The sequence below is a fragment of the Notolabrus celidotus genome, chromosome 10, assembly GCF_009762535.1.
Source record: "Notolabrus celidotus isolate fNotCel1 chromosome 10, fNotCel1.pri, whole genome shotgun sequence".
NCBI lineage: Eukaryota > Metazoa > Chordata > Actinopteri > Labriformes > Labridae > Notolabrus > Notolabrus celidotus.
The window spans coordinates 12,172,293-12,189,691 of NC_048281.1; the positions used below are offsets into that span (position 1 = coordinate 12,172,293).

General features: G+C 43.5%; 1 protein-coding gene across 1 annotated transcript in view; it reads right to left on the reverse strand.

The window, feature by feature from the left end:
* ttn.2 (titin, tandem duplicate 2) overlaps positions 1–17,399 on the reverse strand; it is a 198,922-nt gene that overhangs the window by 129,375 nt on the left and 52,148 nt on the right. The window contains 27 exon segments of the mRNA XM_034694393.1: positions 492–779; positions 1,376–1,654; positions 1,919–2,200; positions 2,392–2,670; positions 3,590–3,877; positions 4,148–4,426; positions 4,525–4,806; positions 4,917–5,195; positions 8,136–8,417; positions 8,752–9,030; positions 9,116–9,403; positions 9,488–9,766; positions 9,862–10,140; positions 10,230–10,508; positions 10,818–11,099; positions 11,822–12,100; positions 12,191–12,478; positions 12,574–12,852; positions 13,215–13,493; positions 14,035–14,313; positions 14,417–14,698; positions 14,820–15,098; positions 15,201–15,488; positions 15,806–16,084; positions 16,189–16,470; positions 16,557–16,835; positions 16,931–17,212. Coding sequence (XP_034550284.1) covers positions 492–779; positions 1,376–1,654; positions 1,919–2,200; positions 2,392–2,670; positions 3,590–3,877; positions 4,148–4,426; positions 4,525–4,806; positions 4,917–5,195; positions 8,136–8,417; positions 8,752–9,030; positions 9,116–9,403; positions 9,488–9,766; positions 9,862–10,140; positions 10,230–10,508; positions 10,818–11,099; positions 11,822–12,100; positions 12,191–12,478; positions 12,574–12,852; positions 13,215–13,493; positions 14,035–14,313; positions 14,417–14,698; positions 14,820–15,098; positions 15,201–15,488; positions 15,806–16,084; positions 16,189–16,470; positions 16,557–16,835; positions 16,931–17,212 — 7,599 coding nt within the window.

Consider the following 17,399-nt stretch of genomic DNA (forward strand, 5'->3'; position numbering starts at 1 on the left):
TGTGATTCTTTCTTATTACCCCGCTCTCTCACTGATCTTCCAGCTGTGTAAGATGCTTGATTCTGATTGGTCAAACCCCTTGACGACGGTTATTAACTTTCAATAACATGAGCATCACCAGAGGCAAACTGATCACACGTCATGTCAAATCAATCCACGGAAAAGAGTTCAGACACATTTAGCTTTTGCTTGTTGACACCACAGACTGTAAGGTGAGGTAAAAACTTTAGCTTCCGTTAGCATCATATTGGTAAACAGTAGGGCTGTATCTGTGTCTATCTTAAGTAAGTAGCCGGGTAATAAGCGGGATAATGTTTGTTAGCAGATGGTTATGGGAAATGGATAACTACCTGTTATCATACAGTATCACTTACTTGTTATCGTGCTAAAATGAAAACTAATTGTGTAAATTAAGGATGAGAAGTTCTAAAACATCCTTCAGTATCTATGAACCCCACCGTGACCCCGCCCCTCCTCTCCATATCACAGACCTTGCAGAGTGAGTTTGGCCCTGCAGGATGTGGAGCCCACACTGTTGGTGGCGACACACGTGTACTCTCCAGAGTGCCTCATCTCTCCGCTGCTGATCTGCAGTACGGCCGTGTTGTCGTCGTACGTCATGGAGAACTCGCCTCCCTGCCTCACGGGCTCGCCGTCTTTCAGCCATGACACCTCAATGGGTGAGGAGCCGGCGATGCGGCACTCGAACCTGACGGCCTGACCCTCCGTCTGCTGCAGGCTGGTGATCTTCTTGGGGAAGGATGGAGGAGTTTTGGCCTCTGGAGGAGGACGAGAGGAGACAGTGAGTGGAGGATTCAGGATGAAATGTTTTTTATTTCATTTATTCAGACTAAGGTTTCACTTTAAACTGCAAACAGCATCATGTGTCTGCATTTTTCTTAACAGTCATAGTCAGGAGTTACTTCACAAATACAGATTCATATTATAACACTTAATGATTCTTCTCCAGAGGCAGGCACAGCAAAGTGCTGAAGGTTAATCACACTTATTCAGAAATTATAATAATATATAAAAGTCTACATCACAGCGTTACAAGGCCAGGTGTTTCTGCATGAGGCACTTTTAATTTACTTAGTTAATTTCACTTTAATTTCTACAAGGGCTGTCAGCTTTAATGTATTAATCATGATGCATTTAAGATGTGAAATTATCGCGTCATTTTTTAACTGCATGCTCTTTTGGCCCTTCCTGCATATTTGAAAAAAAAAAGATTTATTGGCGTTAGTGAATACTTATTAAAAGGTTCTTATGTTGTGATCTAAAAGAATTTCAGAAACATGACATTAAAAATCAATAACTCAAAAGTAATTAAATTGCACAGACGTGATGCAGCAGGTGTTAAATCAGGTGTTACCTAGCACATTGAGTCTGCAGGTGGAGGAGGCGGAGCCAATGCGGTTCTCGGCCTTGCAGGAGTACTCTCCGATGTCGGACTTGGTGGCCTTGCTGAGCTTCAGACAGGCCACGCCCTTGGAGTACTCAAGCTTACAGGTGGGGCTGGACCGGACTTTACCGTCAGCCTTGAACCAGGACACCTTGATCTCAGGTGTGCCCGCCACCTGACACTTCAGACACACGGCGTCTCCGGACGTCACCTCCATGGGCTCCAGAGACTCCACAAAGTACGGTGGCTCTGAGGTCACAAAAACAAACGGGGTCAACGTCAGGGAACAGGTGAGAGTGTGACACCTGCTGGTCGGAGGAGGTACAGCATGCAGCATCACAACCTCCCTTCTCTACACTCAGAGGTTCAGCCGTGCCGTGGTTCTATGTTTCATATCACTGTGGTTCATTTGTTTTTATTCCACTGAGCACAAAACTTGTATGTTTTGGACGATGACAGCAGAGGACGTAATGTTAATGAATTATTAAAAGATTAAACAAACATCAGACTCACCGAGGATGGACACGGCGGCGTCGCATGTGTCCCGTCCTGCATCATTGGACACCTCACAGGTGTACCGTCCTGCTGCCTCCTTGTCGTCGGTGCTCAGACACTCAAGGATGCAGGAGCTTTCCGTCGTGGTGATGTTGTATTTGTAAGAAGCAAAGATCTGCTGTCCCTCTCTGTACCAGCTCACGGTGATTTTAGGAGTTCCTTTGTACGTACACTCTAGAGTCAAAGGTTTGCCTTTCTCCACAGACACGTCCTTCAGTCTCTTGGTGAACGCTGCAGGCTCTGAGGGACACAACGTTCACGTGTTTATACGAATATTATCAGAGTTCACACACAGAGAGGTGACACAACGACACAATATACGACCCGAAAGGTAACAGCTGCTGTGATGCATCAGTTTATTTAATGGGTCTACTTGTTGGTTAACGCTCTCGAGTGAAGTTAACGATAAATGTTTTAAATCTCAGACTGACCTTTGACAATGAGATGAACCGGGCAGCTCTCTTTTCCTGCATCGTTTATGATCTGACACGTGTACTCTCCTGCGTGAGAGCTGTCCACGTTCAGAAGCTCCAGCAGAACCTGGTTATCCGTCAGGGAGAAGCTGCAGCCACGTCCAGACACGATCTCCTTCGTTCCTCTGAACCACTTCAGCCTGAGGGGGGCGCTGCCTTTCACCATGGCTGAGAAAGTCACGTTAGAGCCGGGCATGGCCTCCACTGGCTGAGGAGGAACCACGAAGGATGGAGGATCTGGATGGAGAGACGGCATCAGAGATTAAACACGGTCAAAACAGAGAGATATTGAATGAAACAAGGGACTGAGAGCACTTTTCTGTGGCTGAACTGAGACCTCCTCTTCAGTCCAATCAGAGATTTAAGACATGAAAAAGGAGTAAAGTTCTGACGTCAATAACTACAGAGTTCTGCTTTCATATGCAGATATATGTTTATAAAGATTAATAACAGCTTAAACTATATTCCTAGGTCTGTGGATTTTATTTCATTTTGCCTCTGTTCTGTCCTTTTTCCTGCAAAGAACCAAAACCCGGAACATTTTCTGTTTCAGGTTTCAGGTTCATACCGCTGAAGGAAGCCAGAGTGAAGCCTCTGTGGAACGCACTGTTTACAGCGAAACTGAGACTCACCACTAACTGATAAACAGACAATGTCATGTCCAAAAAAATCATGAATTCATACTTTTTATGAATCTGCATCATGATGTAGTTATCTGTAATTCATTCAGTAAAATGATTATTTGGGGTTCATAGGGCTGCAGTAAGACTTCACTTGACTTCAGTGTGACTTGTTAGATACAGTGAAACTGAGACTCACCACAAACAGATGAATGGGCGCTGCTCAGGGCCAATAAATTAAATGTTTATTTAACTGACAGACCTGGAGAGCTGAATTTCTCTTCTCTTTTGGTATGAACACACGCCCAATGCTTAAGGTGCTAACTGACCTGTAAACAACCCAGCACACGAAAAATCCTGGCTCAAAGTTGCTTATCGCTAACCGCTGACCACAACATAAACACAGACGTTGGCCCAGAGATATACACTGCAGGAGGAGAACTTACTTGTTGGCCTGTATCTCTGACAGTAAAATAAATAAATAAATAAAGCAGCTGAGAACGGCCCTCAGTCCTTCTTTGCATGTGGTGACTGACCTTTGATGACCAGCGAGCCTGAGGTTTCACTGGATCCCGCCTTGTTGACAGCTTTACATTTGTATGTTCCAGAGTCGGACAGCTTCAGTGTGGGCACCTTGAGCGTGCAGCTGTTGTCACTAAATGAAATGTCATAATTGGGTCCGGTGTGGATCTCCTGCCCGTCGTGGAACCATGAGATGGTGAAAGGTGGCGAGCCCGACACTTTGCATTCCATTTCTCCGGCGTTTCCAACGACTGTGTTACAATCCTTCAGCTTCCGTGTGAAGGTTGGAGGCATGATCTTGTCTGTTAGGAGAGGTAACAAGGAGTAAGATGTGGTACAAATACAAGCATATTATATGTTCTGTTGCTCACAGGGCTGGGTGCAAAACCTCAGGGCTCTTTAAAAAGACCCAAAGGTGTCTGAAATTTGAGAGCTTTGTAGTCCCTTTAAAGGGTCGTGAGAGTCATCCTGGTGTTACAGTTAAATCTTCTGTGTCATGTTGGCGTTACTTTAAAATGTTCAAAGCATACCCAGCCCTTATCGTCAAACTCCAAAAACAAGAAGAGACCAACCTAGGACAGTGAGGTTGATTTTACTCAGATCCTTCCCAACCTCGTTCATGACCTCAAAGGTGTATTCTCCAGAGTCCACCTTCTCAGCAGAGAGCACATTCAGGCTGGAAATCATCCGGGAAAAGGAGATTTTGTACTTCCTCCCAGACGCCAGCTCGACGCCATCCTTGAACCACTTGGGATACAACTCTGGGGTTCCACACACTTTGACCTCCAGGGCGGCGATATCACCGGCGGTCACGCTCAGGGTGTCGGGCTTGTCCACGATCTTGGCAGGTTCTGGAGTCAACATAGAAGGGGCAGAGTGTTTTTTTTAATCAAACCTGCAGGAGGAAATAAAAACTACAAGAGGAAGAGAGAATTATATGATTACAAACCTAGAACAGTCAAGTTAGCGAAACACTCCACACTCCCAGCATCGTTTATGACTTGACAGGTGTATTTGCCTGCCGTGGTTGCATCAGCCTTAAAGACTTTAAGAGCGACCTTGTTGTTCTCAAAGGTGATTTTCCTGTTGTCACCGTCCCTGAGAATGTGATCCTTGTCTTGAACCCAGGACACAGTAATGGGTTCAGAGCCTTTAACAGTGGCCACAAGGGTCACCTCCTCTCCCAGAATCACTGTCATGTTTGACAGTTTCTTCACAAACGACGGCGGCTCTGAAGAGAGGAGAGAAACAGCGCAAAAGGGAAAGTCAGCAAGGTGCCAAAGTCATTGAAAATCTAATACTTATGATTTTCATTTGAGACTGTTCGCAGGGACTACTGACCTCTGAGTTTAACTGACGTCTGGCAGGTTTCACTTCCTACACTGTTTGACGCTTTGCACTCGTATTCGCCGGCGTCTGAAGACTCTATCCCAATGACATGAAGCGTGGCTGAGCTGCCTTCGCTCACCATCTTATACTTCCTGCTCTCCATCAGAGGTTTCCTGTCTTTGAACCAGGTGATCTGGAACGGAGCTGTACCGCTCATCTCGCAGTACAGACTCACGTCCTTACCCTTCTGCCCTTCAACAGGCTGAGGGACTTTGACAAAAGATGGTGGCTCTACAAAGAGATCAGGAAACTGTTATAAAAGGCAAACATGGGAGAATAACCCATAATGATATTGTGAAGCTGAAACGGTAACATTTCACGAGCCGTCTCAACCTGCATCGGCAAAAGACCAAGAGCTGAGGTGAGGACATCATGGAGGAGGTTAGTCAAAACTGCAGACTCGTAAGTGTTTTAGTGATAAACTTGTCAAATGTGAATTAATTCTGGTGTGTTTCAGGGTCTACGGTTATGAACAGTGAAAATGTCATTAAGAGTTTGTTAGAAATACACTTAAAATGGGAACGTTGGTGTCAATGGTGATTTAAATGGAATTTTGAGTTGTTAATATTTGTTTAAAATGGTTAAAGATGATGAAGAATCTGTTTGTTAGAAAGCTGGCCTACAAAGTGTTTCATAAAGCTAACATGGTGACATTATTAAAGAAGGCTGTTAAAGGAATCTGTTGTGGCGGCTCTATCTCGTCAGTACACTGGGATGATTTCAGATGTCACAGTTGTTGAAGAAAAATGGAGCTAAAACCAAAAAAGTGGACTTCTACATTTGTTAGAACTACTTCCATGTTAGCAGGGTTTTTAGTGACAGGAGTTTTAAAGGGTCAGGGTCAGGGTTTATTCTTAGACCAACGCGTTTCAGCTTGTGGTCTTCATCAGGTCATGAGTGGTAGGAGTTTGGAATCAGGTTCAGTGGCTTGTTGCCCACATTAAACCATACACTAAAAATGTTTTTGTAACTTAAGTTTTGTCATTGTTTGGTTGCACCATGAGGACATGAGATGTATCTTAACTAGTGTAGCGTAACGTCCAAGCTAGCCAAAATATTGCTGCATGAGTTATGTTTTTAATTCCAGCGGTGAATCAGTGAAAAAATATTTTCTGAAATCTTTGTTACAGTGCTTCCTCTTGTGTCTAACAAATTAAATTCAATTACCTGTTTTTCAACAAACAGCAACAAGAAGGAAAATATGACTCAGCATTAAGATAAGGTCATAATGAATCTATAGCTAGTTTAAAATACCAACAGTGACACTTAGTGGTGAAACAGTCAACTACAACGCCTTCAATAGAATGGTCCTCTATTTTCAGGAAGATTAAATAATCTCCATTTACGGAACGGGAAAATGAAAGTACAAATCAAATTCTGCATGTACGTCTAATGGGTATTTTGCACTAGCAATGTGTGAAGAACACATTGATGGTTTAAAACAACCAGTCAAACCTCTGACGAGCCCCGTCATCCTCTGAGTTATTCAACCATTTAGAAGGACAGCAGGTGTTTTTTGGAGGACTTTACGTCTGCTCAGAGCTGGGTGTAAGATTTAAGTCGTAGCTTCTTCCTCAGAACTATCTCAATTCACATTTAAAGTGGGCTGCACTTAGCTGGTGCATCCTGCTACAGATGGCTAGCTTACATGGTGAAGCCAAAGATGGCAGAGCTCTGAGGGTTCACCTGACGGAGCTGATGCGGTAGAGTTGCAGAGGTTTCTTAGGACAGATTTAAAGTGGTATTTTTGGGGGGGGGGATTAATTTAAGATTTCTGGGGTGAAGGTGGAACTAGGGTCAGTAGAGTTGGTCAAGGATTAACTGTGACGGAAGTATCAGACTCTTAAAATTGTTACTGGGGCTGAGACTTCAGAACTGAAGGGGAAACGTTGGAACTTCAATTTTGTGCAGGAAGATCCTGAGCCTCAGTCAGGATGGGGAATTTAGTTTTGAGAGCAGATTTCTGTTTGGGATTTATAAAGCTATGGTGGATGATGTTTAATCGTAGAAGAGTATTGAGGTGAGCCTAAAACAAAGACAGCTGATTAAATGTGAACTGCTGTTGGAACTACAGCTAAAACAGCAGAAATTATTTGGATTTGGTCATAACTACAACAAAGACAGAGGATCTTTGTGACAAGATTTTGCCCCACCTACCTGGAGTCTACTTGTGGATCTTTGATAAAGCTACAGCATACACTGAAGAGCTTTAGTAGTGCTTTGTTAGATTATAAATGAAGTAACTGTGATGTTTAAGTGTGTTAGGTTGAGCTGAAATAACAAAGCTACTGTGGAAGAATAAGGAGGTCTGGACAAAAGGGTTAGCATCTGCAAACTAGTTATAATGCATAAGTTAAAGATACATGTTGAATGTTGTGACACTACAGTGAAGAGAGCAGATCAGGGAGGAGGTAGTTAGAAGGGTTTTTTTTGGTGTTCAATAATCTGGATGGCTAACTTGTGAATATTTGATAGAACTACATCAAAAAAAGAAAAGTTGCTGTGGGGGAATTGTTAGAGCTACAATTGAGATATCATGTTGTTAAAGTGGACTGAAATAATCTGTTTTGACTGAGTGGTTTTGGGGGATGCTAACAGGGTTGATGTGGGGAATGTTAGCATTGATGTGGATTCACTGATTGCTAGAGTTAAAGCTAAGATGGAGGTTTTTAGTAAAGGACTTTGGACAACAGCCTAGATAAAAGTTTGAAAGATTAGGGTCCATATTGTAGGATGGAAGTGTGAATCTGGTTGAGTCAAAGTAATGGAAGTGTGTTAAGATGAGTTGACACGGCTGAGCGGTTGTGGAAGGATAACCAAACTAAAGCTGGTTCCTGTAGATGATTGTGCATCCTGCTGTTTGTTTGACAGAGGACTTGCAGAATCTAAAAAGGTTCCAGCAACAGTTTATAGCATTTCCTCCAAACCCAACAAGCTCTTGGTCCTTTGTCGATGGCATGAAGAAGGAAAGAGTTCTGGCTCCAGGTATTGTTGATGACCTGAGCACTTGAGAACATGACTCCACGATGAATGAAGGACTTTAGTAAATGTTACGTGTTCCAGCTTTACAACAATACGAAATCCTGAACAACAGCAGCACTGAGCAGTCAGTGCAACAGGAGTCAGGCCGTTAATGATGAACAGTGATTAGTAAGTCAGTGAGAGGCTGACCTTTAATCGTAAGAGTGGTGCTGCAGCTGACACTGCCAGCATCATTCTGAGCTTCACAGGTGTACACTCCATCATCATCAAAGCTCGAAGAGTGCAGTTCCAGGACTGCTACTGAGTCAACAAATGATGTCCTGTAGTTGCCCCCTTCTGTGACCTTGGTGTCATGTTTGTACCAGGTCACTGTGAGAGGGGCTGTGCCACTGACTTTGCACTCCAGACGGAGTGACTCTCCCTGCCTCACAAATTTAGTGGCAGGGAGTTTCAGCACAAATTCAGGCGGTTCTGAAAGCCAAAATACAGGAATGTTAGCTGGTGAAGGTATTCAGGGTCACTTCAGATAGATGTTATGAATGGCAGGAGATGAGGTGATGAGATAAGCAGTGATATGCTGACAATGACGGGTTAGCAACAGGATGCTTCTTGGGACTGCATGTTCAATACAAAGGCAACAGACACATCTGGATATGAAGCTGCAGCAGGAGAACACTTTACGTAATAACTGGAAAAGGGCTGCAAAGCTGAACAATGCAACAGAGAGGGACTAGTTTTCCCCAGAGATGACAGAATGCGATGAAGATTGCTGTACAAGAGTTCATTTAGAAGATTTCAATCCAACCTTTGACTGTTAGGTCTGCACTACAGCGTACAGAGCCGGCATCGTTGCTGACTTGGCAAGAGTAAACTCCACTCTGTGTGACACCCACTGAAAAGAGCTCTAAGAAGCAGGACAGTCCGTCCAGCTTTGTGAAGCATGTGGGCCCAGTCATGAGCTCTGTGTCATCCTTGAACCATTTGATAGTAAAGGGAGGCGTTCCCTTGAATGTGCCTTTGAAGCGCACTGTGGCATTGGGCACAGCCGCCTGCGACTCAGGCTTCGTTACAAAGCTGGGAGGTTCTGAAGAAAACAAGAGCAGGTTAAAGAGGTACTTACCTTCAATTTGGGATTGTATGACAGATAACTTTGGAAAGCACTGTCTAACCTTTGACCATGAGGGATCCACTGCAGTCACAACTTCCAGCTGCATTGGTCAGTTTGCAAGAGTAAGATCCTGCATCAGATCTTTCTAGCTGTTCAATCTCAATGGACACAGAATTGTCCTGTTGAATGAGTTTGTGTTTCACCCCACTAGAGATTTTGGTCCCGTCTTTTTGCCACTCCACAGATATGGGCAGGGAGCCGGATATTTTGCAACAGATCTGAACAAATGAGCCCAATATCTCTTGCATGTTTACCAGGGGTTTGATGAAGCTTGGGGCAATTACTTGGTCTGTGTTCAAAAGAATAAAAAATCAGTTAAACGTTGTCTTTCATGTCACCGTGTATCAGAGGAGGTTTATGTTTTCACACCAACCTAGTACGATCACTTTGACTCTGCAGGTGCAGCTACTGATGTGGTTTGCCACCTCGAAGACATAGTCTCCTTCGTCCTGTCGCTGAACAGACTGAATCTTTAGACTGCTGATGTTGTTCTCAAAGGTCAGCTTGTGCTGCCTGATGGACTGAAGCTCCTTGCCATCTTTCATCCATTTCACTTTGAGCTCAGGGGAGCCTGTTACTTTGCAGTCCATATTGACTGGATCTCCAGCTGTGACCTTTATAACCTCAGGTTTCTCTATGATCTGAGGGGGCTCTACAATGTCAAGCAAAGTCAGATGTGTTTAGTTTCAAACAACTTAAAACCAAATAGAGACTGTTGAGAGATTTGAAAGGTAAGCTCAAGTATACCTTGCACAGTGAGGGTGGCAAAGCACTTCTCTTGCCCAGCCTCGTTTACAACCTGACAGGTGTATTTCCCACTGTGAGCAGCCTCACAGGCAGGAATCCTGAGAGTGGCCACATTGTTCTCGAATTTCCTCTCAATCTTTGAATCCTCCAAAATCCAGTTATCATCTTTTTGCCATTGTATTGAGAGAGTTGGAGAACCTTTGACAACGCACATAAACTCTGCCATTTTACCCAGGACGGTGGCAGTATTCTCAAGTCTCTTGGTAAACGTTGGCGGTTCTATCAGAGAGCAACCATTGAAAAGTCAAACAGTCAGCTTTTACCACATTAAATATAAAATACTGATATGTTTCTCTGGTTGGACCGACCTTTAAGGTTTAGTGTAGTCTTACAAGTGCAGCTTCCCACCTCGTTGGCCACAGTGCACTGGTATTCACCAACATCTACCTTGTCACATTTGTGCACCTCCAGGCCCAAAGTGCTGTTCGTCTGGGAGAAGCCATGTTTAGCACTGGGTTTGATCTCTTTTGCATCTTTGTGCCATGTTATCTCAAACGGACCAGTCCCAGTGACCTGACACTCAAAACAGGCACTGGAGCCTTTGACAACATCAGCTGGAGCCAGCTCTTTAACAAATGTTGGCGGTTCTGAGATGAGAGACAAAATGTTACCAACCTTTTCCCTTCAAGTTATGAAATTCTACAAATGTTATGCCCAGTAATCAACCTTTATAAGTGCTTTATTTTCATTTGGAAGCAACATTTCTCAATCTGACTGCCTTCTCATCTTTTACTTGGTAGAATAAAACTCAAAATTAAAACAAAGCCTGTGCAGATCTTTGAGCAAAAGCAGATAATCCAAGTGATTCTGCCTCTCCCTTGTTCGAGGAACCACTGCTTCCAAATATATTCATAAAACTCTTACAGACTGAACATCTCGTCCTCTGACAAACTGACCTTTGACCCTGAGTTCCATGCTGCAGCTCTCACTGCCAGCCTCATTGCGAGCCTCGCAGTAGTAGAGCCCAGTGTCTTTGGTTTCTGCTCTGCAGACTTCAAGAGTTGCAACAGAGTTAACAAATGCCATCTTGAATCTATCACTGGGGCTGACCTCAGACCCTTCCTTAAACCAGTAGATGTCTATCTCAGGTGTGCCAGTCACCTGGCACTCAAACAATTTACCCTGACCAGGACGAACCACAGAACAACGGTCTGGGGTTCTTGTGAATTTTGGAGGCTCTGAGAAACAAAGTAGAATAGTAGACGTCATCATCAGCAGAACAACAACGGAGAAATATAAATAAGAATATAGATCTTTGAGTTGACGACACGTCTCCATCCAAATGTTGCTTAGAGTTTAAACAGGGCATCTGTGAAGGTTGTCTGAGATCCAGGTTACTGTAAATCAATGCTCGATCCAAAGTCATTCAAGAAGTTTCATCTCTGTGGGTCGTTAGCATGCTAACGGTGGTTACGGTCAAATGGGAGTCGTTAAATGAGCCTTGCCTGAATGTCAAAGAGCCTGAAGCACCCTCAGCTTTCAGCAGTCCCGTTTTTTTTGATGATACAGGATAATTTCACCCCTGTAATGTCTCGCCTTTGTTGCTAATTTTGCAGAGGCTTAATGGTGGGACCATGAACCAATGATCTCTACCACCAATGTGAACATTACTGTCTTCAAAAGATTGAACTTTATCCTTTAGATGCAGATGGACACTAAAAGACTTAGCAGTCCACCTTCATCTACAAAACATAGCAGGGTAGTCGGAGCAAGGAAAGTCCTACAGAATACTTGGTACAACAAAGTTTTGGTAAAAAACACCAAGTCTGAGAAGTACTCTCCATCAGAAAGTGAAGAGTCAGTATGAAGTCAAAAGGAAATAAATCTGATTTAGAATAAACGCAACAACAGAGGGATAGAGACGTAATTATCAACTCAGTTTCACATGAAGGATGATAACCTTTGACAAAGAGTGTGGCCTGGCATGACGTGGAGCCCACATCGTTGTTGATCTCACAGATAAAGTCTCCAGAGTCGGAGGTTTTGGCAAAGAAGAGCTCCAGAGTGCTGGAGGTGTTGTCTTTGACCACAGAGCAGTCAGCACTGGATAAAACCTCCTTCTTGTTTTTAAACCACTTGATGGTTAGAGGTGGTGTGCCAGAGACCAGGACATTAAACTGGACCTTTGATCCAGGCAACACATTCATGGATTCAGGCTTTTCAACAATGCATGGTGGTTCTAGAAAACAAATGAGTTAAAGCTTTAGTTGTGTAATGCTTAGACACATTCACTGTCTTAAAATAGCAGAAAAACTAAGTGTTTCCAAACCTTTGACAAACAGGATCCCAGAGCACTGGACGGATCCTGCTTTGTTTTTAGCCAGGCAGGTGTAGTTGCCGCTATCTTTACTGTCCAGATCCGAGATTTCCAGAAAAGCAACATTCTCAAAAAATGTGCATTTGTGTTTGTCATCAGTCTGGACCTCCTTCTCATCTTTGTACCATTGAATGGTTATTGGGAGGGAACCAGACACAAGGCACTCCAGATGAGCAAACAATCCTTTGATACCCTCCGTTTTCTTCAGTTTTCTTGTAAAAGATGGAGGAATGATTTGATCTAACACGGAGGGAAAGAAGAGGTGAGCAGCGACGTTTAAAGTAAGATTAAAACAAACTAATTAGAAAGTTCTGGGGTTCACATCAAGAACTGACCGAGGATGGTGAGCGTGGCTTCACAGGAGCTTTGGCCAACATCATTAGAAACCTCAAAGGTGTAATCGCCACTGTCAGTTTTATCAGATCTGATGATCTTGAGCACAGAGCTGGTGTCTGTGCTTTGTACTTTATATCTCGGGCCTGACGTCAGCTCTTTGCCAGCCTTTAACCATTTTGCCTTCAGGGGTTTTGTGCCTGAGAACCTTGCCTCGAGTGTGGCCGGATCTCCCTGAGTCACACTGATGGACTTGGCCTCCTCTGTGATCTTAGCTGGCTCTGAGATGTCAAAGAAAGCAGTCAGCAATGAACCTCAAACCGGATAGCTTACACAGTGAGGAAATAAGAACTGCATTCAATTACAGACTAAAGATTCTTGGTCTGACTTTGCTTCTTATCAACTCATGACGTCTCAAGATTTCCTGTGTGTTTGTACTGAGCTGTTACGGGTCAATGGTTCATCCATCACCAACAAAAAGGAACCAAATGGAAATATGTCAAATACCGGCCAAACAGGATAGTCGACAATGAATCGGTAGCATTCAAGCTTCTCCAAAGGAAGCATTTAACTCTGTGACTTCTTGAGTTGATAAGGAAGGAAACATCAGAACTATTCAAATCTGAGTTTATGAGTAACCAACCTTTGACTGTTAGAACAGAAGAGCATGTCTGGCTCCCGGCCTGATTCTGCACCTGGCACAAGTATTTGCCAGCATGTTTGCTCTGTAAATTGGTGATGAGCAGCAGGGCGGTCATGTTTTCAAATGTAATGTGAATGTTTTCAGCCTCTTTGACCTCGTGGTTGTCTTTCATCCAGGCCACAGTCATGGGCTCTGAGCCCTTCAGAGTGCACTGCAGAGACACCTCGCTGCCCACCAAAGAGCTGAGGTTCTCCAGCTTTCGGACAAACGAAGGTGGTTCTAGAGAGGAAAGTGTTATATAATATTATTGTTTTTTTTCTGAATATAAGCCTCTCAAAGTCATACTTTATCCCCACCAACTCATTCTTTGATTCAGGCTCGGCTGAGTTTGACACAACTTGGACCAATCAGAAAGCACTGGTGAGTGACATCATGTTTAACAGCTTCATCTGCAAAGTCCTGATCCAAGGGAATGTTTTACACTGTGGATAATTTTACTAACAGTGAAAGCATATCCAGGAGAAGTTTTTTACTCTCAAAATTATGCAGACAAGATTTTGAAATCTGACAACTTATCAGTTGGTATTTTTTAATCCAAGATGGTAGAGATCTGTCCAATCAACGGTAGACAGAGCTTTGTTATCTATGCTTCATACACCTGAACTTTTCGTAAGGTTTCTCCTTTTTTTTTTCTAAATATGAGAGGAATAATCGCTGGATGGCGCCACATCAGAATGAGCAGGGAGGGATCTATGTACTAACTTTGTGAAAATAAAGTTAATCTATAACGGGAAGAAATTAACAAAGCATCTAAACCAACCTTTTAGTGTCACCTGACAATCACAGGAGACCTTTCCAACCTCATTCTCAACTGTACACTGGTACAAACCCACGTCTCCTGCCTCTACAGCCAGCACCTGCAGGGCTATCAGGTCATCTTTCACAGTGATCCTGTGTCTCTTGTCATTCCTTACTGGCTTGGTGTTTTTATAAAACGACACAGTGAAAGGTGCTGAACCAGAGACTTGGCCCTCAAGCATCATCTCAGAACCTTTGACCACATCTTTGGGCTCCAAGCTACGAACAAACACTGGCGGTTCTAGAAGAAAACAACAGCTTGTCAGCAGAGTAAACCTGACTTCACACAGGACTCCACACGTGACACAGGATGTTCACCAAAACGTCAAGTAAACCAAACCAACCTTTGACGGTCAGTGTGCTGCTGCAGCGGTCAGTGCCAGCCACGCTGGAGGCCACACAAACATAATCTCCACTATCCTCTACTTTACAGGTGACTATATCCAGAGATGCCACTAAGTCAGTGGAAGCCATTTTGTATTTGGCGCTGGAGCTGATCTCCATCTCATCTTTGAACCACTTAAAACTGATGACCGGGCTGCCTGTCACGCTGCACTCCAGCCTGGCTGAGTTGCCGCTGGTCATAAGCTTAGTAGCTTCGAGCTTCCTCACAAACACAGGAGGTTCTGAGAAAAGAGGTTAACATTGATTATCAGTCAGAAGACATTACGTTAGCGCTGAAAGACATGTTACTTAAGAATGTAAGGACATTTTGATGCAGCTGCACACAGTACTGAAGACAGGCACCTTTCACAAAGAGGACTGCAGTGCAGTCCACCTTTCCAGCATCATTGGACACTTGGCATGTGTATTTAGCAGAGTCACTGGGTTTCACAGAGTTGAGCTCCAAAGAGCTTGAAGAGGCATCTTTCTTTATGAAACATGTACTTCCAGTGACAATCTCCTTTTCCTCTACGAACCACTTAACAGCCAAAGGAGCTGTTCCAGTGAAGGCTGCTTTGAAGGAAACTGTGGTTCCTGGTATAACATCCTGATTGTCTGGTTTCAAGGTGAACACTGGAGGCTCTGGAGGCCATAAACAGAACAAAGTTTGCATTTCATGTTAGCATGAAACCACTCAGAGATAGTTTTCAACAAATGTAAGCAAAAAGGCGAAGCACTCTTAACCTTTGACGTAGAGCGTGCCACTGGTTTCTTTAAAGCCGGCTGAGTTGGTGGCTTTGCATTTGTAAACTCCAGAGTCGGCCTTCTCCAGCCGAATAATCCTCAGTGTTGCAGAGCTGTCTTTGAACTCTGGCTGGAATTTGGCACCAGAAAAAATCTCCTTGTCATCTTTGAACCAAGAGATGGTCATGGGCTGGGACCCAGACACCTTGCAATCCATAGAAACGTTGTTACCGGCATTACCATCGACTCTTTTCAGGGTCTTGGTGAAAGTTGGGGGCATTGTCCGATCTGGTTGTCAAAGAAAAAACATCTCATGCATTAACGAAGCTTCAATCTGTCGAATAAAATCAATCACTGAGATAAAATCCAGAATTAAATTACACTACCCTCTCTGCCTTTATTCTCAACTGTGTCTACAGTAAAACCACCCTAGCTAAATTTGAGTCCCATTATGTTACAGTGGGTCCAGCTATCTTTCCTTTAACTTGAAATAAGTAATTATTAGTCCTTGAAGTAAGAAGCTGTAACCTGAAACTTTCCATGTTTTCCTCATAAAACAGAAAAAGCATTATTGAAGGTCAAAGAAGCAGAAACCAAGGACAAACCTAAGACAGTGACTGAGCATGTGCACTGGTCTTTCCCAACTTTATTGGACACCTCCATCTTGTACTCTGAAGTGTCTCCTTTCTCGGCCGTAAGAATCTTCATGCTGGCAATATTGTCCTTCAGAGTCATCTTATATTTCCGTCCACTGATCATCTCTTTTCCATCTTTAAACCACTTCACTTTCAGGTCTGGGCTTCCAGAAATCGTGCACTCCAAAGTGGCTGAATCTCCTGCAGTCACACTAATGGACTCTGCAGGTTCTATGATTCTGGCAGGTTCTGGGATAAGATAGACCCGTTAGTTATACAAATGTAAGAGTTAAGACACAAGAGCCTCAACATTGGAGGTAAAGAGTATCCATAATGTAAAGATTTCCTCTAACCTTGCACGGTCAAGGCTGCCTCGCATTTTTGTTGGCCAGCCTCGTTCTCAGCTTGGCAGGAATACTTGCCACCGTGACTGATGGCAACTGTTGTTATCGACAAGCTAGCAACATTGCTCTCAAACACCATCTTGATATTTGGATCATCATCTCTCAGTATGTCAGAATCTTTCATCCATTTAACAGTGATGGGAGCCGAGCCCTTAATGGTTCCCTGTAGTTTCACTGAACTTCCCAACACTGTGGTGACACTCTCAACTCTCTTTGAGAAAGATGGCGGCTCTATAAAAACACACTTTGGGTTACAACTGGGTTCAAAGCATCAGATTAAACTTCATTAATATCAGTTGAAGCTCAGGTTTACTAACCTTTAAGTTTAGCTAGGGCCTTAGTTGTGACTTTGCCCACATCGTTGGATATGACACACTGATAATCTCCAACATCTGCACTTTCAAAGGACTGGATCTCCAGCCTTGCCAAAGATTCCTGTGAGATAATATTATATCTCTGCTCGCTGGTGATGGTTTTCTTATTTTTTAACCAGCTGATTTCAAAGGGAGCTGTTCCTGTGATCTCACACTCCAGATGAGCTGCTTCTCCCTTCACTGACTCTACTGTCTGCAGCTCCTTTCTAATTGATGGTGGCTCTGGTTGTCAAAAAGGTAAGCAAAGTTACGCCATTGATAACAAAAGTTTTCTGAACTGAGCATCAACTATTAAGAGAAAGCAATATTTGACAAACCTTTAACAGCTACAAGAGTGTTGCAGCTCTCGCTGCCAGCATTATTTGACACTTCGCAGGTGTAACTCCCACTGTCTGTTACTATAGTGTTCACTATTTCCAAAGAAGCAACTCCATTCTTGAAAGAGATTTTATATTTTTCTCCATCGTTAACCTCTCTCTCGTTCCAGAACCAGTGGATCCGAAGCTCAGGTGATCCTTTAACAGTGCATTGTAAGCGGGCAGCTATACCCTGTTTCCATATAAACTTGGACTCCATTTTCTTGACAAAGGCAGGGGGCTCTGAAAGGAGTGTTTAGTTTAAAACACCAAGATTTTTCAGTATGTTCAAAAGAGACAGCAAAACAAAACAACAGACAGAAAGAATGCAAAGGAAAAGACAAAAAAGAAAGCAGTGCATAGTGTTAGCATTGCGGTTTGCATAAACAGTTGTCAGCAGTAATCCACCAGCTCATCTCAGGAGATATGT